The 23,864-nt window shown below is 48.4% G+C and overlaps 1 protein-coding gene across 2 annotated transcripts in view; it reads right to left on the reverse strand.

Annotated features, from left to right (window-relative positions):
* FRMPD2 (FERM and PDZ domain containing 2) overlaps positions 1-23,864 on the reverse strand; it is a 122,831-nt gene that overhangs the window by 17,412 nt on the left and 81,555 nt on the right. Inside the window, exons 17-27 of one of the 2 annotated variants that reach the window (XM_074374351.1) lie at positions 18,601-18,701; positions 17,445-17,534; positions 16,658-16,765; positions 16,449-16,565; positions 13,586-13,791; positions 11,906-12,007; positions 10,793-10,886; positions 9,869-9,954; positions 7,863-8,010; positions 5,278-5,492; positions 3,023-3,121 (exon numbers count right to left, since the gene is read on the reverse strand). In XM_074374351.1, the coding sequence (XP_074230452.1) occupies positions 3,023-3,121; positions 5,278-5,492; positions 7,863-8,010; positions 9,869-9,954; positions 10,793-10,886; positions 11,906-12,007; positions 13,586-13,791; positions 16,449-16,565; positions 16,658-16,765; positions 17,445-17,534; positions 18,601-18,701 (1,366 nt within the window). Of the gene's footprint in view, positions 1-3,022; positions 3,122-5,277; positions 5,493-7,862; positions 9,685-9,868; positions 9,955-10,792; positions 10,887-11,905; positions 12,008-13,585; positions 13,792-16,448; positions 16,566-16,657; positions 16,766-17,444; positions 17,535-18,600; positions 18,702-23,864 lie in introns of those variants that run through there. The other variant, XM_074374352.1, reaches the window with a different exon arrangement.

The following is a 23,864-nucleotide window of genomic DNA, read 5'->3' on the forward strand; positions in this document are numbered from 1 at the left end:
AGCAGCCTTTACTCACTTACTCTAAATGTGGAGTTTACCCTGAACCTCATCCTTCAGTGGTTCTCCTACCACCTCCCAGGCCCCTTCTTCTCAGCCTCATGTGCTGCCTCATTCCTTTGACCCAGACCTCTCAATGTTGGGGTGTCCCACGGCTCACTTCCCAGCTCTCTTCTTGACTTTTTTTCTACTCTCTCCCAAGATGATCTCATCCCATTTATGGCTTTTGGTGGCATGATTGGCTGACCATTCCAAATTCACTTTTTCCAGCCCTGACCCTATGCCAATTCTCCACAAACAACTACCTAACAGATATCTTCATTGAGCGTTCCATAAACATTTCAGTTTGCAGGCTAGCAAGAATGACAGCTTCTCCCCCATGCACTCTGAACTGCTCCTGCTAAGCTCGTCCTGTCTTCGTAAGTGGTGCCACCATCTATCCAGTTGCTATCCAGTTGCTCAGGCCAGACCCTACCCTCTATCCTCATACCCATATCGAATCCCATAGTAATCCCATGTGTTCTGCCTCCCAGATGTATCCCAAATCTGACTACTTCTTACCAGCTATTTGGCTACAACCTGCATCTAAGTCACAATATCCTACCTGAATCACTGCCACATTACCCGATCCACTCCATCTCCACCAGCAACCTAAGTGATCTCGCTAAAGCATAGACCAGCTGAGGCCACGTTCCTGCTTGACCCCTCCCAGCCCAGTGGCTTCCCATTGCAGCCAGGATAGACTCAGCACATGATCGAGACCTACAAAGCCCTACATGATGTGGTCCCCGAATCCTTCCACAACTCCTTCCGCTCCACACTCTCCCCCATTAACTACCATCCAGGCACAACCATTATCTCTGTGTCCCTCAAACATGCAGGTCCTTCCTGTCTCAGAGCCCCTGCACTTTCTCTTCCTTCTGCCTGGAGTGACCCTGCTCCCGATGTCTGCACAGCTGCCTCTTCTCATAACTACTTTGTTCTAGTTATGAACTAAATGCTCCCTTCCTTGACCTTCAGTCTGAGCCATGTGGATGAATGAAAATTCTCCTCCCACTTGGCCCCCAGGCATGAGGAGAAAGAAAGCATGCCGCCATTCCTTACCCCAAGCCCTTGCCACCAGAATCTTCTGGGCTCTCCCAAGAGGAGCTCTTCTCCAGGACAGAAGGACGGCTATTTCTCTGGCATTTCCCAGATATCTCAACAAAAACACAGGCTCCTGGCACTTTGATCTGATCTTTATGTGCGTGAAACTTGACCCTCTCCCACTCTGTTCAGTTGTTTAACACAATCACTTTTTTTTTTTTTTTTGAACCTTCTTTTCCAAACTGGCAGCTTTCTGATTTATTTTCCCATAGCTCTTTTCTCACCAAAATTGGTATCAAATGACCTCTCGGAGTCCAAACATCAAGAGGATCTGCGTCACAAGTTCCCTGTGCTGTCTTTAGTGACCGTCACCCTCAGTAATGGTAAGTGATCAATTTCATCCACATCTTATCCACGTCTCTGATGAGAAATAAGAGGCCTGGAGAAGTCAGGCAAGTGCCTGGGGCCCATGCAGCAAGCAGAGCAGGTGCAGCGACCCCAAGGTGCTCACACAGACCCTCCTCCAGGACTAAGGCCCCCCTCTCCCGGCTGCTGGGAGTGCTGGCTGCTGGCAGCCCACAGCTAGCCTCTCCACAGGCATTATCCTCGGCTCAAGGGAACTGTCTCAGCCAAAGTCAGGCCCCCTCCCTTGGGGCAGCCCTTACCCCAGTGTTGGTTGATGCAGATGGCAAAGGTCCAGGCTCTTTTGTCCCAGTTCGGGACAGCACTACGGGGCCATCCCAGCTTCAGAGCTCCCTGTGGGGTCAGCCGAGGCCCCTGTTGCAGCTGCACCACATTAACTTCCCCTTCCACCCATCCCTGCCTCCCGCACCCTCACAAGGGTGTTTCCAAGAGCCAGCCCCATAAGCCTCCAGTCTGTGTCCCAGGAACACAACAGGTGATAGTTAATTTTATGTGTCAACTTGGCTGGGCCACAGGCCCTAGATATTTGGTCAAACACTAATCTAGATGTAAAATAAAGGTATTTTTTAGATGATATTGGTATATAAATCAGCAGACTTTGAGTGAAGCAGATGGCCCTCCATGAGGTGGGTAGGCCTTCTTCAATCAGTTGAAGGCCCTAAGAGAAAAAAGACTGAGATTCCCAGGAAAAAAGAAATTCTGCTTCCAGACTGTCTTCAGACCCAAGACTGAAGTGACAACTCTCCTGGGTTTCCAGCCGGTCAGACTGCTCTGCAGAATTTAGACTGGCCAGCCCCACAATCATGTGGGCCAATTCCTTAAAATCTCTCTCTCTATATATATATATATATGTATATATACACATACATATATACACACATACATGTATATATGTATATATACATATACACACATATACTATGTATATATAAATTTATAATATATACTTATAAACACACATGCATATACACATATATGCCCTATTGGTCTTATTTCTCCAGAGAACGTGACTAATAGAGGCTTCAACATAAAAATTCTGGCTTGTCCTGATTCCCATGCCTCGCTTCCTTGCACTGAATCACACGTGCTTTAGGAGGGTGGACATCCATCCATCCTGTTCTCTATTTCACTCCTTAGAATGCCAATTCTTACCTTCCCTTCGTCTGATTTTAGATCTACTCCCCTTGTTTTGGGGTTCCCCTGTCTGATGCTTGGGTTTCCGGAGAGCCTGGCTCTAGAAGTTTCACAGCCAGGATGTAAACACGGAATCGTCTACAGGAAGACCCAGATATTGGGAGAGGCAGAAGCGGGGAGAGGAAGGAGGAGGCAGAGATAGGACCTCATGAACTTGTCACAGACCAGCTGAGGTGTGGGGGCCAGCTGTTCTCCTGCCCCAGTGAAAGAAGGCGGCGTTGAACCCTTCTGAAAGCAGAGGTGGCCTTCTCAGGACCCAGCAGACAAGAAACGCGGTGCTGAGCGTGAGGCACGTGGAGAGTTGGAGGGCACCATGTCTTACCTGCCATCCTTGGTCCATCTCAGGTAGCGTGCCTGGAGGGGGTCGGCAAAGCAGGAGTGTGACTTCCTGCGAGGCTCCGCGCAGTAAATGGAGCACCTCCTACCAGAAACCAAAGCCCGTGGTTAGATGTGGGGCTGGCGTGGCTGTGGGATTTCCTTCTCTGGGGTCCCCACTATCTTCCTGGCCCTGGCCCCTCCTCCTCCCACCTCGATCTGTTTCTTGGCTCCACAGAACTTTGAAGAACAATGTTGTGGGCCCGACTACCCCAAAATGCATGGATCCAAGGCCGTCACCCTGTGGTTCCCACAGAGACCAGGCATGGATGCTGAGCTGGAAATGGCCAGGGTCTGCCCAGGGCTTTTCCGTGGCAGCATCTGCCAATCAATACTGATGCCTTTTCTTCAGAGAGAGAGTGACCCAAATTAACAACTGTTCCCATTTCAACCTCCTCTCCGTCCCGACCCCATTCATCTCAGGGCTGCCAGTGATGTAGGTGCCCCTACTTTGATCTCTAAAGCCTGACATTCAGCCCTGAGCTCCTTGTGAGGCTCAGCTCAGGCCCTCAGAGCCTCTCACCTGGGGAATTACAGGGCCCTCCTCTCTGCTCCCTGCCTCCTCCAGATTCACCCACCTTCCTCCCTCTAAATCACTTAAGTGCATCACTCCAAAAGGCATTTATAAACCGGTTCTCCTGCTGAACCCCCTCTCTGGCTCACCTCACCCTACATAAGCACAGAACCTGCTCTTACCTGCCATTGCTCTCACTCTGATCTCTTTCCCACCTGCTCCCACCTGCACCCACATCCTAAGCTCCCACCATGCTGAACCTCTTGTTCCAAGCCACCCTCTCAAAGCCCAGAGCGTGGGGCTGGCTGAATAGCTCTTATTACCTATCCAAACCATGGTTTCTCAGCCTCTCGGCACTGTTGACCTGTTGGCATTTCAGGCTGGATAGCTCTGTTGTCAGGGCTGTCCTGTGCATTGCGGGATGTTGAGCAGCATCTCTGGTCTCTACCCACTAGATGCCAGTAGCATCCATTAGCTGTGACAATCACAAATGTCTCTGGACTTCACCAAATGTCCCGAGAGTTGAGATCACCCCTACTCGGGAACCTCTGATCTGGACGCTACTCAGCACCCCCCAGCTGTGATGGACTGCCGCAGAATGGGCTGCTTCTCGGTTCCCCAGTGCAAGCCTTGGAGCAGGGGTTTTTATCTCTCATGACACTTAACTCCCACGGTAAGTGTTGTTCTCTTGTCTGTCCCACCACCCCCATGAGCTCTGAGACTATGAAATGTCCACCTCTGTGTCTTCAGTTCCTCCCACAGTTGCTGGCCCAGCATTGGTCCTCTGAGGACAGTTCCTGCATGAGACAAAGGATGCAGGAGGCAGGAAGGCCTCTCCACCCTACCCCTGTTCTGAGGATTCTGCATCCCTTCCAATCCCACCCAGAGCCACTCACTACCTTCACCTGCCTTCCTCTGTGCCCTGGAGGTGGATATGGGCTGCAGAGGGACTTCCTGCTGGGCTCAGCCAATGGGAGGGTGAGCAGCGATCAGGGATGAGGAGGAGAGGGAGGTCCATGGGTGCTTTCCTGTCTCCCTCCCTGTGGGGTTGTCACGGGATGACTGTGTCCCTCGGCTAATTTCACAGCTCACGTCAGTGAGCCTCCTCCACCTAGCTCGCTCCATTTCTGGAGGTGGGTAATTGCTCTTTCCCATCTCCCTTTGGACTTGGGTTGGCAGGGGGAGGGAGGGTGGATAACTGCACCCACTGCTCCCAGCCCCAGGGCTCTATACTCTCCCTTGAGTTTCCCACCCACCTCCACCCCTTTATTACACTTTCTCAAATGGTCCAATTTCTGCCAGGACTCTGACTGATATGTATAATATTTCATTGAGATTTTGTGCTATAAGCGTTAAGAAGTGTCCACTTTTTACTCTCTTTTTACTTTTGGGTTTTTGGGGGGGATTTTGGCAAGGGCAAGGTGATTAGGTTTGTTTGTTTACAGAGGTGCTGTGGATTGAACTCAGGACCTTGTGCATGCTAAGGCTTATTCAAGGTCAGATATTTAAGAACTGAGATGGAAAACTTAATCTGGGAATGTTCCTCCAGTTTCTCTCTCTGTGTGATCCCAGCACAGGCTCCAGGTGTGATATCCGAGAGCCCGGAGTGACCCCATGGTGAGTGGGCCTGAAAGGAGCGCGGCTGACCTCAGCCTGTGCGCAGGGCTGCATCCCTCATGGCCTCCCACCTGGAAGTCGAGGCCCTCCGTGGGCCTTCCATTCACGGCCAGGATGATGTCACCAGCCGCGATGGCCCCATTCTCCTCTGCCGGCTGCCCCGGGAAGAGCCGTTTAATCCTCAGCAGATCATTCCTGAGGTGGCCGCAGTGCTCTCTCTCCATCTGCACGAAACTGAATCCCAAACCACTGATGTTCTTTTTCAGTTTGACTTCAAACTTAGGACCTGTATCATGGGATGCGAACGAGATCCACCCTTCAGTAAGTAGGTGACAAATGAAATAGGCCAGGCTCCAAATGCAAATTGTCAGGTAAATGAATTTGTTTCTCTTTTACTTGGAAAGATTTCATTTTGCTAATTGTTAGGACAGAGTTCATTATACATGCGATAGGCCAGTGCCATCTGATGGAAATACGTGAGCTGCAGATGCACACCATGTACGTGATTTCAAAATTTCCAAATAGCTATATTTTAAAAAGTAAGAGAAAATAGATAAAATAAACTTAATCAAATATTTGAGTTAACCCAACATAGCTAAAATATTACCACTTCAACATGTAATCAAAGGAGAAAATATTGAGATATTTTACGTTCTTCTTGTGAACTAAGTCTTTAAAAGTTGAGTAGGTGTTTTACCATTTGGATTGGCCACACTTCAAGTACTCAGTGGCCACACTGGCAAGTGATACCGTATTAGACATAACAATTACAGATAATCAACAAAGTTTACATGTAGAGATACAATTTGTAGACATACACAACACGCCTACATCATTTAGTAAAACTTGGATCACGTGTATTTGTATTACTAATCCCAATCGTTTTTTAGTATACTTGAAAAATTTTTTTTGCATAATTAAGCCATGGAGACAATTATGGCCAACTCTATGAAAATGTTTAGGTGCCATTTTGTTCAGCCCTAGGAACTGACCGTAAGATAAAACAGCTGCTTCTGGGCACTCAGGATGGACACAGCTCCAGGAAATCTGGCAGCCAAAGAGGCCTCGGGGCCTCCCCGAGTCTGCCTTCACCAACTCAGTTGGTAGTCCGTCAGTAGAAGGACAGAGCACTAACTTGTGAACCATGATTGGGGGCAACGAAAAAAGGGGAGCAGTTGGGTTCAGACATATCAGATGACCAATTTCACATCACTATCACCTGATCCTGTTAGCTCATTCCAAAGTCAATTTCTCAAAGGCCCTCACTGAAGTGAACAGAGGAGCAGTGAAAGAGAAAAGAGACTTGTTTTATGCACACATGTTCCCCCTCCACTCAACCCCATCACTGACTATGGTTACCTTACCTTCAACTTGATTTCAGAAAAATCTCTCTAAAGGGGTTAAAGGAGGGTTTCTTCCGGGTATATGCCCAGGAGTGGGATTACTGGGTCATATGGTAAGTCTATTTCTAGTCTTTTGACACTATTTACAATAGCCAAGACATGGAAATAGCCTAAATGTCCATCCACAGATGACTGTATAAAGAAGATGTGGTATATTTATACAATGGACTACTACTCAGCCATAAAAAAAAAAACATAACGCCATTTGCAGTAACATGGATGTCCCCGGAGAATGTCATTCTAAGTGAAGTAAGCCAGAAGGAGAAAGAAAAATACCATATGAGATTGCTCATATGTGGAATCTGAAAAAAAAGAAAAAGAAAAAGAAAAGAAAAGAAAAGAAAAAGACAAATGAACATAAATACAAAATGGAAACAGACTCATAGACATAGAATACAAATTTGTGGTTGCCAGGAGGGAGGTGGGTGTGAAGTGACAGACTGGGAGTTCAAGATTTGTAGATACTGACAGGTATATATAGAATGGATAAACAAGATTATACTGTATAGCACAGGGAAATATATACAAGATCTTGTGGTAGCTCACAGTGAAAAACTATGTGACAATGAATATATGTATGTTCACGTATAACTGAAAAATTGTGTTCTACACTGGAAAATTACACAACATTGTAAACTGACTATAACTCAATAAAATAAAATTTAAAAAATAAATAAATAAAGGGGTTGAAAAGCTCCAAATCATGATATACTAAGGAAATAAATGTTTTCCTAGCAGGAACCAAAATCACAGGGAAATGAAGAGAGGCAGCCCATCAGAAGGTATGCAATAATTCCCCTGTAAACTGATCATGGATTTGCTTTTTAAATGGATGCTATTAACAAGGCTAGGTTTCTGAACACCTTCCTCTCCCCTCCCACCTCATCATTTCTCAGATTTTTGTCCTGGCTGGAACATGGAGCTTTGATCAGAAAGTGCATGAGCCCTTCATTCCAATGTCATCCACAAATACTTAACACACAAACATTCCAGCAGCTGATCAGAAAACCTCAGAAGGCTCGGGGACAGCATTATGCCTGGTAATCATTCGGGGACAATGCATTTTTTTCCAGAAATGTGTTTCTTTCGATTGACTTCCATCACATCAGAAAACTGGCCACATGATGACAACCCCTGCTCGCTATCTTTTGAGAACCCAGAGGAGGCCTTCCTGGCTTCCCTTTGGAGTTGACGGTTCAAAAGCAGCAGAGAGTGACATGACAATAGTGACACTCAATTCCCTTTCATCTCACCATCTGTCGCCAAGACACAGCTCGCGGGCCTTCCAGGCAAGACTGTTGCCAAGGAAACAGCCGTGCACTCATCTCCCATCCTGTTATTAGCAGAAGGACACTGCTGTGCCATCCTGGGCCCTCTTCTCTCCGAGACCAGCCTTGCAACCTAGAAGGATGGGTGGACAAACTCAGCTGACACCTCATATGGCAGTCAGAAGGCTCTCCCATCACCTTGCCGATGCTTCTTAATTTTCTGAAATTTCCAGTGGCTGCTTCATCTGAATCTCAAATCAAAATCTCCAATCTAGCCTATTTGTTGGGGTCCAGAGCCATATTTCCACCTGTCTGTTGGACAAATGCTCCTGGAAGTAACATGTGTACTTCCATTTCAGGGTATTCAGGGTCAAATTCATCTTCTTCCTCTCACTCGTCCTCACTTCCCCCTCTTCATTCTGCCTAAAACATCCCTCCTCTTGCATTTGCTCTCTCAGAACATGGACCCATCCTTCACCTAACCTCCCAGGGGCCACACACGCAGTGGTCCAGCTCTCCCCCTCCTCTGCCCTCCAGATATCCCTCTGGCTTCTAAGGCTTGCATGTTCTCCATCAGAAACATCCCCCACAGTGCTCCCCTCCACTCCATTCCCTCTCCTGCCACCAGTGGTCAGCTGGACCGGGGAAAGCTCCCTCTAATGTGGCTTCCTGGACCCTGTCTCCTCCACCTGCAGTCCACTCCTCTCAAGGTTACCTGTGGATTGATATAAGACACAAGTGGAACATGCAACACTCTTGATTGAAAGCCTCCAATGTTACCCATCACCTAAAATCCAACCCCCCAGCACAGAATCCCAGGCCTACGTCCATCCAGCCTCCCCCTTTTCTTTCTGGTTCAGTTTCCCGTCTTTCTTCTCCACACACTGTATATTCCTGTTACCCGGAGTGTGATTCAAGACCCACTGGCAAGACATCACTTGGAAGTTTTTGAGAAATGCCAAGCTTCCATTTAGAGGAACTGACCCTGGCAACATCCTTCTGTAGCAACTGTCATTCAGCCCCAAGCCTGTGACCCCAGAGTGGTAATTCCTACCACCGCCAGTAGGCTGGCCAAGTACCTTCTCTAAGCATGTCCATTAGCAAAGTTCTAAAGAACAGAGAATACTAGTAAATTAGAACTCTGTTCTCAAAATACATCAATCAAGGTTGCCAAGATAAGCAAGTCTCACCACAAACCAGAAGAATGCTTTGGAAAAGGAAGCATAAAAAGGGGCCCTTCCACTTCTCTGTTGGTCAAAAGGGGCCCCAGGAGTCCTTTGTGTCTCTGCCAACTCCCCAGTTACCAAGGGGGAGACGTCCACTCTATTGCTTAGGACATCAGGACACCGTGACAAGGAAAAGCTCCCACCCTCAAGCGGAGGATGGGACACAGTGTAGTGACATCCAGATGCTGCCTGGGCACTCCACAGAATAAGCGCCTAAGGGGCAAACACTCTTGGGGGCTTGAATTCCTCTCTCATGGTAACGAGAGGACCCCAGGCCGTCACACAGGGTGATGGGAATGGCACGTCCTTGGTGGGAGGAGGGTGTCAGCACGTGCAAAGGCAGTTGGTGAGAAGCCCTGAGAGTGGACGGAGGCATTGGCCACTTAGAGCTGAAGCAGAGGGCGTGAGAGGGGAAGCCAGAACCAGGCAGGAGAAGTCGCTTCACGCCGGCAGCTCCCTTCAGCTGATTCCAGAATCTAGGCAAGTGACATCCAGGCTTTTCAAGGCTCTTTACAGGGCGTGAGCTTTCCTGCCTGGGAACATCTGCCCTCTTCCTCCTGTCACACCTCCACAGAAAAGGGCTGGGAACAGGAACGTGTGAAAGGCAAAAAAAAAAACAAAAAAAAAAAAAACAAGATGGACAAAAAGAAAGTCTCATTTTGTTTCCTGCCCACCCCTCTTCCCACCCAGAGGCAACTGCAGCTGCTGACGGTGCCCAGGAAAGCTCTGGGAGGAAGGGAAGCTCCCCCATAATGGTGCACTCACCTGCCCGGAACCCTTGAGGCACTGCACAGCCTGCTTGTGGGTGAGGCCGCACAGACTCACGCCATCCACCTGCAAGAGCCGGTCACCTGGGAGGGGGACAGACGTCATGTCCCCGAGCTCCTGGGGCTGCAGGAAGGACTCTTCTGGGAGGCCCCTGCCCCGCGCCCTTCCACGCAGCCTCAAGGAGGAGCAGAAAGCTGAGCTTCAAGGAGCCCCACCAGGGCCCGAGTACCCGCCACCTGTCTGAACACCTCCACAGAGCAGTCGTCTGCAAAGCCCCCTAGTGCTGGCGCACAGAGTAGGCCAGCCAGCCCTCTGCAACCTTATCCTTTCTCCTCTCTTCCTGCAAAACTTTTTGCTAAGTTTTTTCAAGTTGCGTAGGCATCCCATTTATATCTCCAGGATATTTTTTATTTCAAAAAAGGTCAGAGTGACCTGATTGATGCCAGGGGTTCTGGGATTCTAGGGGAAATGGCGATAGGTAAGAGCTTAGGCGCCCTTTTTAGCTCACTTCTGGCCATTCTGGAGAACAGTAAAAATCAGCCCCTTCCTTCAGAGCAGTGGGAAGGCTGGCTGGTGTCCCTCACTCCTGATACAAAAATAGGGGTCATAATGCTCACTCTGTCCTCCGGGGGGAGCTCTGCTTCTCCCAGGAAGGCCAAACAGCAACAAGCTTATTTAAAATCTCATAGTTTCAAATCACCTTATGTTTTGCAAGCATTTGAGCCCCACGTTAACATATTAAGTAGGTGAAATCATCTCCTCTTCCAGGTAAGGAATCCATGACCTGGAGAGGCAGTCATTTGCACAAGGTGTCAGAGTGGGAGTGGGACAGGCCTGCAGGCTGCACTCCCCACCCCCGACCCCCAGGCCAGGGCGCATCACACCACAGAATGCAGATCCCAGCAGGACTCCACCCCTCACCCTGCAGGATCCGCCCTTCCTTGGCAGCCGGCCCTCCAGGAACGATGGATTTCACATAGATACCTCCACAGGGCATGCTTGTGTTAATGCCACCCTGGAAAACACAATGGAAAACTTAACCACCCATCTGCCTCCTCCTGAAGGGGCCTCCCCAACCTCTCTGACTCAGAGACCCCCCATCTGCCTGTCACTCTATCCCATCTCATCATCTCCACATGACACCATCTCATACAATCCACTTGTTCCTTTAAGCTATATTATCCGCTGAGCAGGAAGTTTAGATGCTCTTAAGAAGTATAATTATATGAGTTGTGTGAGGGAGCTGTGCCGTATCCAGCTCAGCACTGGCCCATGGTAGGTGCTCATAAACCAGAGTCACATCAATGCAGCACATCTTCTCCCCATAAGCAGCAACCAGCAAAGACAGATGCATCTCTGGGCCCACAGGTTGGTGCCTGGCATGCCCTGTATTGTGTGTGTTTGTTTGCGGATGCAAAAGTAGAATTCAACTACACAGTATTCTGCAATTTACTTTTTTTTTTTTTAACTTAATAGATCATGAATATCCCTACAGGTCCCTAGGTAAAGATCTAATTCTATATTTTTCTTCTAATTTATCCATGCATGTATATGCAAATATATATATAAAGATTTTACATCAGTGGGATTATATCATTCTTGTATAGTTTTTAATCCTCCCTCCTCCAGGGTCTGCCAGATGGAGCTCAGAAATCAAATGCAAAATGTCCATCCTGAACGGAGGTCTTGCCAATCTGACTTTGTCCTGACCTTGGAAGTGGGAGTGCTAGGCTCCACCGTGACCCTGCTCTGGATGACCTGGGATTGTCCCACTCACCTTTGGCTTGTGTTCCTGAAGCCTCACCCTGCTGTCCTTTCCTTGTTGTCTGGAATAACTTTAATTCCACCCACACTGCTTGGAGTGTCTACTCACCCCATGTTTGCCATTGGTCCCCCAGTTCCACTTAGAACTCCCATCATACTTCCCTATGAGCACCTAAACTTCAGAGGCTGGTATGAGAGTGGAATGGCCACCAAGCTCCAATGAACCCCTTTTCAACTATTTACTTTCCAAGCTTTCCTAAGAACTCTTACAGTCACGCTGAATCCAAGTGTCCCGTCTTCTTTAACCAGCTCCACGAAGTAGATTTCACTGGCATTGGTTTCTGAGGGTGATGAAGGACGAGAACCAGCACCCTGCCACAAACAAACAAAAAAAAGTAAGAAGGCCTGAAGGCACTTGCCTAAGCAGATGGTCCCTCTTAGCTCTCACCTGCTCTCAGGAGCCAGCAGCATTGCACACCAAAAACAACCGTAAGTTTCCGGGCTGAGCTAACAGGGGATTCACTCCCAGCATTGTCAGTTCCTCCTCATATGACCTTGGACCAGTCTCTTGGTCTCTCTAGTCTTGTTTCCCAATCCATGGGACTGGAATGAGAGATCGCCCTCTAACAGTGACTATGAATGATGCTAGCACATAGCAGGGGCCCAGTAGGTTCCCTCCTGTTTCCACTCAAGATGCAAATATTATTATGAAAACTGAAGTCATCTGGACACTTCCTAGTAGCTTCACACATGACACCAATCAAGAGATGGCATGCTGGATACCAGATACCCAGCAGCTTCTTGGGCAGAAGATAACCTTGGGAGGACCTTCAATCATCCTGAGCAAGAACAGCTGCACTGGGTTTCCACAACAGTTGAATGCTTGAGGGAAGGACAGAAGATCTGTCTCGTGCCAGGCATTTTGCTCAGTGCTGTGACATGTACGATATGTTTATTCATCCATCTGATCATGTGACAACCATTCACTGAGCACCTACTACAGGCCAGGTATTGTGAAATTTGGAGAGATGGCAGTGATAAGACAGACCTTCCCCTGTTGAAGTATTTCTAGTGGGGAAGGGACTTCAATGAACTGTGCCAAGAAGAGCTGACCTGTCTCAACCTCATTTTTATCTCTTATGAGAGAGGTAATGATGCCTGTGCACTGAGCTGTGGCGACAAGAGTGCTGAGGGTCTGGCTGGCAGCAGGACTCCATGAATGCTAGTTCCTTCCTGAGTGGCCCTGGTGCTCCCCCGGCCACAGAACATCCCATGAAGAGCTGGACAAGGAGTCAGCAAAAAATAATACTAACAATGGACATTGACTGAGTGACTAACCACGCGCTACATCACACAAGCTGTGAGTGGGGCAGTGGCTGAGATGAAGGAAAACAGAAGGCTTTTCCCGGGCAGAGCTAACCAGAAGCCGGAGGGCCGACCCAGCTGGTGAACGTCAGCTTCTCAGGGCCCAGAGGAGAAGGGAGAGAGGTCTGGAGGGGCAAAGAGAGACCTTTCCATCCAGTGTCTAAGGAAACACAGCTGGAGGGTGGTGGCCCTGGGACTAATGTAGACAGCTCTCTGCACACCAAAGCCAGCCTTCATCTTCTTCCTCCTTGATGTGTTGTCAAGGGCAAAGCCAATGAGCTGCTGCTTGAGGCCCAACTAGAGACCAAGGACATGAAATGTCTGATTGCCCATGTGTTGCCCTTGGCAACATCTGGTTATTACCAGTAACAGTTATAATTGGTGACTAAGGTCACGAGAAGCTCAGTCCACTGTAGGCATTTATTTCCATTTTGCAGATAAGACAGATGATGGTCAGAGGGGTTAGGTACCCTCCCTCCACCTGACGGCAGAGAATGAGGAGGGACTTTGGAGCCAGGGCTGTTGGACTCCACAGTCTGTTCTCTTTCCCCCAAATTCTAGGGAGGGAAGCAAGAGGGCGATTACCTTGAGTGGCAGAGTGGACAGCTGAGGCCTCAGCCCGGGCATCAAGCTCTGAGTCCGAGCCATGCCTAGTTCTTCACTGATTCTCTCCTGGTCTTGTGTGTGTGATGGCAAACCTCCCTGGTGCCCGTCGCTCAGGCTGTCTGTAGAGCAGACCCTGGAATTGGCCGTGCTCTTCTTCTCCTTGCTGGAGGTATTGCCACAAACACCTGTACAACCAAGCCAGGAAGAAGTCAGCAGCTTGGAAAGGCTGGCATCTCAGTGGCATTTCTATGTGGGGCAAAGCGTTTGCCTCCAATGAGAGAGATACCTTTTATAGCTGCTGGGGAGCATGTGAGGTTAGCACCTCGTGAAAGGTGATGTGTTTAGAATAGAGGAAGGGAAGATTCTGGATGTGACTTTGAAATCTAAATAGAGCTTGTGTGACCTGGTTATGAAAATACAGGAGCAAGGGACAGTGAATAATGCCAGTTTCTCTTTATTAAGCTCTTGCCATGTGATGGGCACCACACACACACACGTATACACAAACACACACATACACACATCTATCTATTTCCATCTTTTCAACATACCCACCGGGAAGGTGTGATCTCAGTTCAAATATGAGAAACTAGAGTCAAAAGGATTAAGATCTTGCCCGAGATCCCACAACCAGCATGTGGTGGTGCTCTTAAAGCCAGCCTCTTCCAGAGAGCCTGCGGAGCTCACCTGTAATCGTCATGTGATCCAAAGACCAATATTTCAGGTCCTTTGTGGGAACATGGGACTAACCAGACAGTGGGCTCTCTTTGGGTCAAGGTTGGGCCACTGATTCCCACTTACCCTGTGTCTGACCCATGGGCTGACACAGATCAGAGGAAACAACATAAGGTCAAGAACCAATAGGTAAGGCCTCCGGCAAGATACGTAACATTTCTGGACCTCAATTTCCTTATCTCTGAAATAGAGATAATATCAACTACCTTGTAGGGATGGTGAGGATTAGAGATTATATAGGGAGAGAAGTTTTTATATACAGAGAGAAAAAGATTACAGCTCAGTACATTGTACTGAAAGCCTCAGTAAATGTGTTTACTATTCTCATGTTAATATCAGCTATTCACCAAATGTATATGGGGAGAAAGAATACGGTTAGATTTTCTTTAGATCTGGACATACGAAAACACAAATACGTTTATGATTTTTGATACAGACACATTAGCACCCAGGAAAGTGCCCAAACACGGTGAATGAACTTCATTGAATGAATTAGAAGTTGTTCAAGCCTAAAGGTATTCGGTAGAGAGCGGTGGGGCCACCGTTCAGTCAGGCCTTATTCCTGGCTGTTTCATTCACAGATTCTCCTGTCACTGTCCTCCTGGCAATGTGGTAAGCATCTGTTCATTTTGCCCCCCACACTCCACAAGAGATGAGGATGGCACTTATGACTGGATTAAAATATCAAGGTGTGCAATTTATGTCCTGCCTAATGGAAATTCAAGCCGGGAGACTTTCCACAGGTAATTTACACTCACTCTGTCGTAGACGGTGATGGCTGCTCAGAAAGGCAATGCTGTCTGTCTTGTCTCTGATCTTCAACCTAGAGCACCTGCCCCAACAGTAGCCCAACTGGATAAAAACTCCAGGTGATCAAGCTTCTGCCCAAGGGGACTGGCCAGCATCACCATGGAAACATCGTCCTCCAACAAAGGTGGCAGCTGTGCCAAGGAACCGCAACTGTGACCAGGCAAAGTTACCAACAGGGGCCCCAGGGTGTGAGGACATGTAATTCACAGGCACTGTGGGAACTCCATCATCTAAAATTCTAATGTCTGGGCTTCACAGACGTTGGGTGCCAATTTTGACAACCCTCCCATCCCAGCAGGCCATCCTTGATTCTAAATTGTTTCCACCTTGGCTGCATTATGTTTCCTGATCAAAAAAGGATGGTTCAATTGCTCCTTTTCATCTTTCCCCTGTGCAAAGTATGGAGGGAAGCACAAGGAAAGCTAAAACACTGGGGAGAACAGTGACAATGCAGGAAATCCAGCAGCGCAGTGAGCCAGGGCTGATGCTGTCGAAGTGCCGGGCAGGCCCCCGGGTCAGCTCCAACCGCAGGATGGAAGGTGCCTGGCTGAGGCCCCAGCTCTGCCACTCCCCATCCCCCACAGCTGCTGGACCAGGGGCAGCTCCAACACCTGGGAGAGCCATCTGATGATGGCGTGCACACGTGCAAGAGCGGGAAAGTCTGCATGGTTTTCAAAGGGCAAGGCAGATGGGGTGCCCACATTCGGGACCCAGAAGATGCTGGCTGATGTAACGTGAAGCATTTCTGTACATGAGGGGAGACTGTCCAAAGCTCCTGGAATGTAAGCCTGGCTTTGTAGACAGTCTGCTGTTAAATTGCGGGATCACCCAACCAAGAAGCAGTCATGGGCCAGGTAACAGGGAGGGAAAGGGGTGTTCACGTCCCCCTATTACCTCCATCAATCCCCCCAAACCTGTCCACAAATAAACAGAGTAATATTATTCTTTGATATAAGCAATTATTGCTCTCATATAGTTATCTAATGTATGAATAAAAGCATCTTTTTTAAAAAAAAAAATTTACTCTTTTGATTGATCCCTAACATGCCAAGTCTTAACCAAGAAAGAACAGCATGCTTGTTATGTGAATTCAGCTTCAAGAACACCTCCCCTGTCTCCTTCCCACCTGAGCAATGGTAGAGCCCATTCTGCCCCCTGAAATTGCAGAATTTGTTGATTTGAGCCAAAGCCATTCATTACGAGGAAGACCTATGTGGACTGAAAGCCCCAGGTGGGAAAAATGGACTCGTGAAAATAAAGGAGGCTCCCCGGCTTCAGAAAGCAGGTTAAGACATACCTTTTGACTGAGAAATGATTAATTCTACGTTGTCAGGAGAATTCTGAATCATTCTAACAGCCATGTCGAACGTGAAGCCCTCCAGACTGATGTGATTCAGGGCTAGTATCTGCCCTCCTGGAAAAATGAGACACCTCAATTATCCCATCAAGGAAATGAGAAAGAGCAGGTCCTTAAAGCAGCATCTCTGGCAGTTTAAAAAGACATACCCGGTTTGATCTTTTTAGCTTTTTCAGCTGGTCCCCCAGGTATAATAGAAGATATAAAGATGCCAGGATCAACTTTGCCTACATCTTCTCCCTCATGAATGACAAAACCTGTAATCCAATGATATTAAATAAGATGGTACTTAATGCTTTTGCAGCTCAGAGAGGTTAGGTTATCGGCTTGAGATCACGCAGCTACCAAGTAGCATGGCTGATATCTGCACCTAGGTCCTCTGATCCTCAAACATCTCTTTCTACTCTGCCACAGCACGTGGAGAAAAGTGGATTGTCCCCTGTCTGTAAGCACAGCTAAAGCGAGGAACACAGCCCATCAGTGTGCGTGGACTTTGCTCCAATACATGATCAGAGAGAGGAAACAGATGATCCTTAATGAAGTACCTTCTCTCAGTGCCTTGTTTCTTATGCAGTTCTTAAGGGTCTTCAAATGTGGTAAATACTAAGACGTGAAAAAGACTCACTATTCTTCCCCATCACTAATAATCCAAATATATGAGAGAAAGCTTATTACGTGGTATCGGGGGAAAAAATCTTTTTCTATCTTGTACTTAGACTTTCCAGATCTGCACCCCAAAACCTCATCAGGCCTAAAAGGAAAACTTTGATCCCAAAGTCCCATTGCTTGTTAGGGATATTTAGAGAAAATAAAAAGAAGTGATCACCAAAAAGGACAGGTAGGAAGGAGAGGAGAAAAGTCTAAAGGAAGATGGGACATACCACCCTTCCTCCCAGAGGGAGAAACTGGGTCCCCTCTGCAGGGAGGCCCTCTTACCAAAACCACGGCGTGGATCCCTGTTCAATGTCACGTGCACAATTTCTCGGTCTGGTTCAGCTGTAAAGCTCCTCTTGTTATTTTGGGGCCCTAGAGGTGGAAACAAAGCCCCACATTGTGCTTTTCTCCAAAATTATCTGAGGCTTAATACAAAAGGTGTGAATAGTGTTTCATGCACACACACATAATACTGGACATGGATTGCTGAACACATACTTTGGATGCACCTCACTGGGTCAGTGTCAGCTCAATAAGAGCAGAGGCTAAGGTGGGGTGGGCCATGGTGCCTGCTCTGGACGACTTACTGTAGCTGTTTGTTTTTTGCACTGGCCTTGGGACAAGACAGAATGTGAACAGGGATGTCCTTGCTGGCAGCAAAAACTGAAACTATAGTTGGAGCACAGAGAGGAGATAGCAGTTGGACCTCTAACAGTCAGGGGATGATACACAGTCTCTCAACCCAGCACAGGAACCCGGTGGCTTCCCCAGCTTGGGTCTTGGAGGGAACCCAACGCAGAGCCCTGATGGACACTCCAATGCTGACCACAGAGCATGTGGAAAAAACTCCAAATGCTGACCCACCACCCAGCACTTTCCGCATCTCTCCCTCCCCCAAGGGACCATGGTGGAACCTGGCACGCAGTTCATGGAAAGAGCCCTCTAGTGGTATTCCAGATCCAATCCCCAGGCTCAACGCTCATCAAATAAAAAGATCTTCTGTAGTTCAGGAATCGCTTTGTCTCTGTGTCTCACTAGGGACCTGCCTGGAGGATGTACGACACAGGGGAATGCTGCCTGCCCTGTCTATGTTTTCTGGTGGATAGTGGGAGATGATATTCTGGGCCCACGTGAAGAGTTGTAAAGAAAATGAATGATGTGTTTTTCCAACCACACTCCTCCATGGCAGGAATTCCTCGCGCTGGACCAGAGTGTGGGAATCCTCTTGCCAGCACCAACACGTTTCAGATCCAAGCCCAAGCCAAAGATGGGCAGCAAGCGCTCTTCCTGACCACAAACAGTTTTGAGATTAATGTGAAAAGCAAAAAGACTGTGAACATTATTAGGGAAGCAATATGAAGTGGTGCCGCAAGATTTAAAGCAAGGGTCACATGTAAGGTGTCCTTTACCCCGACCTGGCCTGTGGCCTGGTCCATACCTGTGCGCACGCTCCGAACAGGCAGCCCAGAGAGAGGGTCACAAGTTGTTGGCTTCTGGATCAAACATATGTTCTCCAGCTGCTCATGGCCAGGGCAGGGGCTGTGGGGAAAGGTAACAGATGAGATAAGATGCCCCAAGGAGGCAACTTCCTAGTATTCTGAGTATGGGTGGTGGCCCCAGGCTCCATTGCCCAGCAGATCCATAGACATACCCCAACAGGGCCTGATCTGGTTATTAGAAGTGTGCTGGAAAACTGAAAATAGACTTACCCTATGATTCAGCAATCCCACTCCTGGGCATATATCCAGAGAAGGTTCTTATTCGAAAAGATACATGCACCCTAATGTTCATAGCAGCACTGTTTACAACAGCCAAGACATGGAACTGTCCACTGACAGATGATTGAATAAAGAAGTTGTGGTATACTTATACAATGGAATATTTCTCAGCCATAAAAAAGAATAAAACAATGCCATTTGCAGCAACATGAATGGACTTGGAGATCATCATACTAAGTGAAGTAAGCCAGAAAGAGAAAGAAAAATACCATGTGATATCACTTATTTGTGAAATCTAAAAAAAAAAAAAAAAAGATACAAATGAACTTACTTACAAAACAGAGACAGACTCAAAGACATAGAAAACAAACTCATGGTTACCAGGGGGTAAAGGGAGTGAGGCGGGATAAACTGGGAGTTCAGGATTTGCAGATACTAACTACTGTATACAAAATAGAAAAACAAGGTCCTACTGTAGCGCACAGGGAACTATATTCAAAACCTTGTGATAGCCTATAATGGAAAAGAATATGGAAAGGAATATATATATATATATATATATATATGTAACTGAATCACTATGCTGTACACCAGAAATTAACACAACATTGTAAACCGACTATACTTCAATTTTAAAAACCGAAGGAAAAAAAAAAGAAGTGCACTGGGAAGAACAGCTTTGGGGGCTTTCTGTCTTAGAGGGGACCCTAGAGTCACCCAGGCCACTGTGAACTTCCCACCACCTCTCCTTTGGGTTGGCTATGCAGCCTTCAAACCTTCCATTTCCTTAACCATATAATAAGAATAATACTCCTATTTCCTAGGCTTCTAAATGAGGTAGTAATTCTAAAGCCCTGACACTTTTAGTAAGTCCTGATTTTCAGTTGTTTGCTTTCGTTTTTAGCAGGGCCGCGCAGGCTCCAGCACCCCCACTGTGATGTGCCCCTGAGTGTTTCACACAGTAACTTCCCTGCTTGATCTTTGCAGACATTCAGGTTGGCTACCCACTAAAAATACTGAGCTAAGAACAGGAACCCTTCACACAGGCATTCAATTGGCTTTGCCAAGCCAGCATTCTAGCAAACAAAGGATGTTCTAGGTCCTAGGAGGATAATGAGTTAGGTGGGGACCCCTCCCTACCCACAGGGCCATCTCTGCCCAAGATAAGCTACATTCAGGGATGAATAAAATAAAGAGTGAGCAGGAATAACGAAGTCAAAGCCACAGGACTCAGAGCCCTGGAAACAGCCAGCACTGGGCCTCGTATAGAAGGAAAGCCAGGAAGTCAACCATCTGAACAGATCCAGTGGACCTCCATCACCCAGTCTGTCCCTCCATCACCCAGGTGGTCCCTCCATCACCCAGGCTGTCCCTCAATCACCCAGATGGTCTCTCTATTACCCAGGTGGTCCCTCCATCATCCAGACAGTCCCTCCAACAACCAGGCTGTTCCTTCATCACCCAGGCTGCCCCTCATCACCCAGGCTGTCCCCAGCCTCTGGGAGTCCACACCCACCCGACTGCTTTAAGCAGCCAGATGGAGGTGGGGATGGATGCTGGCATGCAGCCACCCACGGACCTTCTCCCTGCACCCTCGGATTTGTGATGCCAGGTCCTCTTGGCACAGAGCCCAGCACTGGACAGAGGAGCCAGAGCCAGAGGGAAGAACAAGAGCAATGGGGGAGGGAAAGCAGGTGAGGGGCAAGCACAGAGCCATTCTTCAGAGACTGGGGATGGGGCCTCATTTTGACTTGGCTCCTGTTTATACTGTGCATTCCAGCAAGTTCAACCCACATTGACTGACAACCTACTAGAAGTCAGGCCTCGGGCTGGCAAGGCACCAAGGATAAAGGTGAGCCAGACATGGACTCTGCCTTCTGGGAGCTCCCAGCCCATCGCAGGATGTGGGGTGGGTGGCTTTCATGCCACCCAGGGCCAGTCAAAGTGTCCAGGGAGAGAAGCTGGCAGAGCGCTCCTGGATTTAAAGGAAGGAGACACCCCAGCAGTCCTGAAAGTGTCGAGAAAGGCCAGGAGGACAAGGCGGCACGTGGAAGGGCCTTGCAGAGCAAAGGAAAGGCTTTTCTGCCCCAGCTGCTCTGGCCCATGTGACCCGAGCCACACATGCAACTATTGTTTAAAAAGGATAAAAACCAGCATCTACTGCAAATCACAAAAAGACAAACACTGTGTGATTCCACTCAGACAGCAGAGTGAGGTCCTTAGAGAAGTCAAATTCACAGAAACAGAAAGCAGAAATGGCGGGCATCAGGGACTCAGGGAGGGGCAGTGGGGAGTGTCCTGTGATGGATGCAGGTCCAGTTTTGCAAGATAAGAAGAGTTCTGGAGATTGGCTGCACAACAATGTGAATATACTTAACACTACTCCACTGTACCCTTAAAAATGGTTAAAATGGTGAATTATATGTTATATATATTTTACCACAATTAAAATAAGCTTTTAAAAATGCAAACCTAACGGGAAAAAAAATGCTATTTACTGAAAGTCTCCGCTTGCTGGCCTCAGAGCTGAGGAAAAAATCAGGCATGTTTCTGTCCTCTGGAAGTTCGCTAACAGGACAGATAAATGCATGTGATGTCTGGGTGGAGAGGAGTCGGGGCTGCTCATAAGGGAGCTGGTGGTGTCCAGGAGTCACCCTTTGCCTGGGTAGTCGGGAAAGGCTTGTCAACTGAACAAAAATGCACAACCTGAAAGTTGAGAATTATGTTTTATTTGGTGGACTTTCTGAGGACTTCAAGTCCGGGAATAGTAAGGGAGGAGCCAGGATATATGGGAGTTTTTGCAACAAAGACCAAGCAGTCAGAACATCAAAAGATTACTGGTAATTAAAGGAAAAAAAAAAAAACCCAGATATCTCAAGTTATGGAATTTAGCTTTTTTCTGTGTATGGGAAGATGCAAAATCTGGGCTCACTGAAATCATCCCTTTGATGTGCACCTGAGCCATGTAGGGCCAGTGTCTTGTACTTCCCATCTTGAGTCTCCTCAGGGGGCACCTCCCGGGCATGGCAGGCATCCTGTTTCCATCCTGAGTTCCCTCGGGGCTCACCTTTAAAAGCGGCTGCAAGGTGATGGCTTGATGGCTGCAACTTCCTCTGTTTACTGATAGGGCAGGTAATATTCTTCATTCACAGGCTTCACGGAAAAGGTGCCGTGAAACAGGTGGGGCAGGGGCTGTGTATCAGGGTTGGCACCCCCACTGGCACCCCTGTTCTGAGCCAGGCACAAAGCTCCTTGGGATTAGCAGTGGGGACGGGGCCCATCTCTAAGGGTCAATATCTGTATGCTTTCCCATCCTTCCTTTCTTGCCTCTAACCCACTGGTCTACAGCACCACCTGCTCCTGCCACATGGGCCCTCTGCTTGTCACCTCCGGGAGTACCAAGGGGCAGGGGCTGTGTCTGTCCTGCTCACTGCTGAGTCCTCAGGGCTGGCACACAGCAGGTGCTCAACCAGTTTTTCTAGCAAGAAGAACTGGTCTTTCGCTAATGGCATGCCGGCACATCTCCCTCCCTTCTCACTGTTTCCAGACCTACGGCTGTTCGAGACTTGGTGTCACATCCCCCAGGCAGCCCTCCTCAATCCCCTTCCTTGGAAATAGCCTCACTCTCAGGGGAGCCATCACTCTGTATCTGTGCCTTCCTTAAACAGTTACTCCATCCTATCCCCCTTAAGAGGGTCTCTGTTCCTACTTCTCCCCTAGAGGCAAGGGGACGGGCACCAACATCAGGATGCTCACCAGACTCATCCCACCTTCAGGGTTTTATAACACCATTTAATTCCCACGGCCACCCAGTGGATGGGTAGTCCTGCTACCACCACTGGACAAATGAGGAAACTGCGGCACAGGCATTATAAACAACTAGCCCAAATCACACAGCTGCAGACAGCTGAGCAGGTGTGGGTGACAGATTTCCATGATGACGGGCTCGTCCCAGAACTCGGCCTGAAGGCGACCCTTGGCTGGGTCATCTTGGCAGCAGCTGCAACAGAAAAGATGAACTTCCCATCCGTGTCATAGGAATCGACAGAGCCAGAGGGATGCCAGCCCCTGGCCCCCCTCAGACTTTGGCCACAGCAATGGTGGGCCGGCCATTCCACATAAGCTCAGGCTCAGCTTGCGCTGGTCCCTTTCTACCCTAGAGCTTCTGGTACATCTTGAGCACCTCACTCATCCCCTTTTGCCCAAAAGTATAGGAGAGTCAGTACCTCCCACAGACAAGATTCCACCAGAGAGGGATGGGAGCCAGGGCATTGGTGTCCACCCTCTTGATCCTTCAGACAGACAATTCCAGGAGACCTTGCCATTGGAATTAGCCCTGGGTGCCCACAATCGTTACCTTGACGACACTGCTCCCCCCTTTTTGACTTTCCTCTTTCTCTGTCTCACTCACCATGTTCACTCCTGCTTCCTGATCTCACCTCCACAAAAACCACCCGCACGCAAGTCACCGTCTAGGGCTCTGCTTCTGGGGGCCTCCCAGATGGCCAGACACCCTAGATTTTTCTTGTCATGGAAGGTTACCATAACCTCTGACCTGAGTTATTAAGGGTTGTGAAAATCCAACATTCGTGAACTAAAATTAGAGGAGTACCAGAGATTACTGAGGATGCCAACTCAACTTCCTACTAAGAGGTCTGGCTGCCCTGTAGGGCTGCAAATCCCCTCCTGTGCGTGCCCCTGGATGGTCTCTGGAAGCCCACCCTCCTCAGGAAGGGTACTTTGCAGTCAACACATTCTCAAGGTGGCCTTGAGTCAGTCATGGCTTCTTCAGGCTTTTAATCTGTAAAGGGCTATAAAGTACTATTCATCTGAGTGATAGATCAAAGAGGGCCACACATGCTTTTACACTCCTACTGAGGTGGGAAGCCCCATAAAAAAAACCCGGCAGGACCCCCAGGCAGGGCCACTACTCTCCTGCCAGCACCATCTGGCTCCCTGGTGCAGCAGCTTTATCTCACTTTTT

This window comes from Camelus bactrianus, chromosome 11 (assembly GCF_048773025.1).
Source record: "Camelus bactrianus isolate YW-2024 breed Bactrian camel chromosome 11, ASM4877302v1, whole genome shotgun sequence".
Lineage (NCBI taxonomy): Eukaryota > Metazoa > Chordata > Mammalia > Artiodactyla > Camelidae > Camelus > Camelus bactrianus.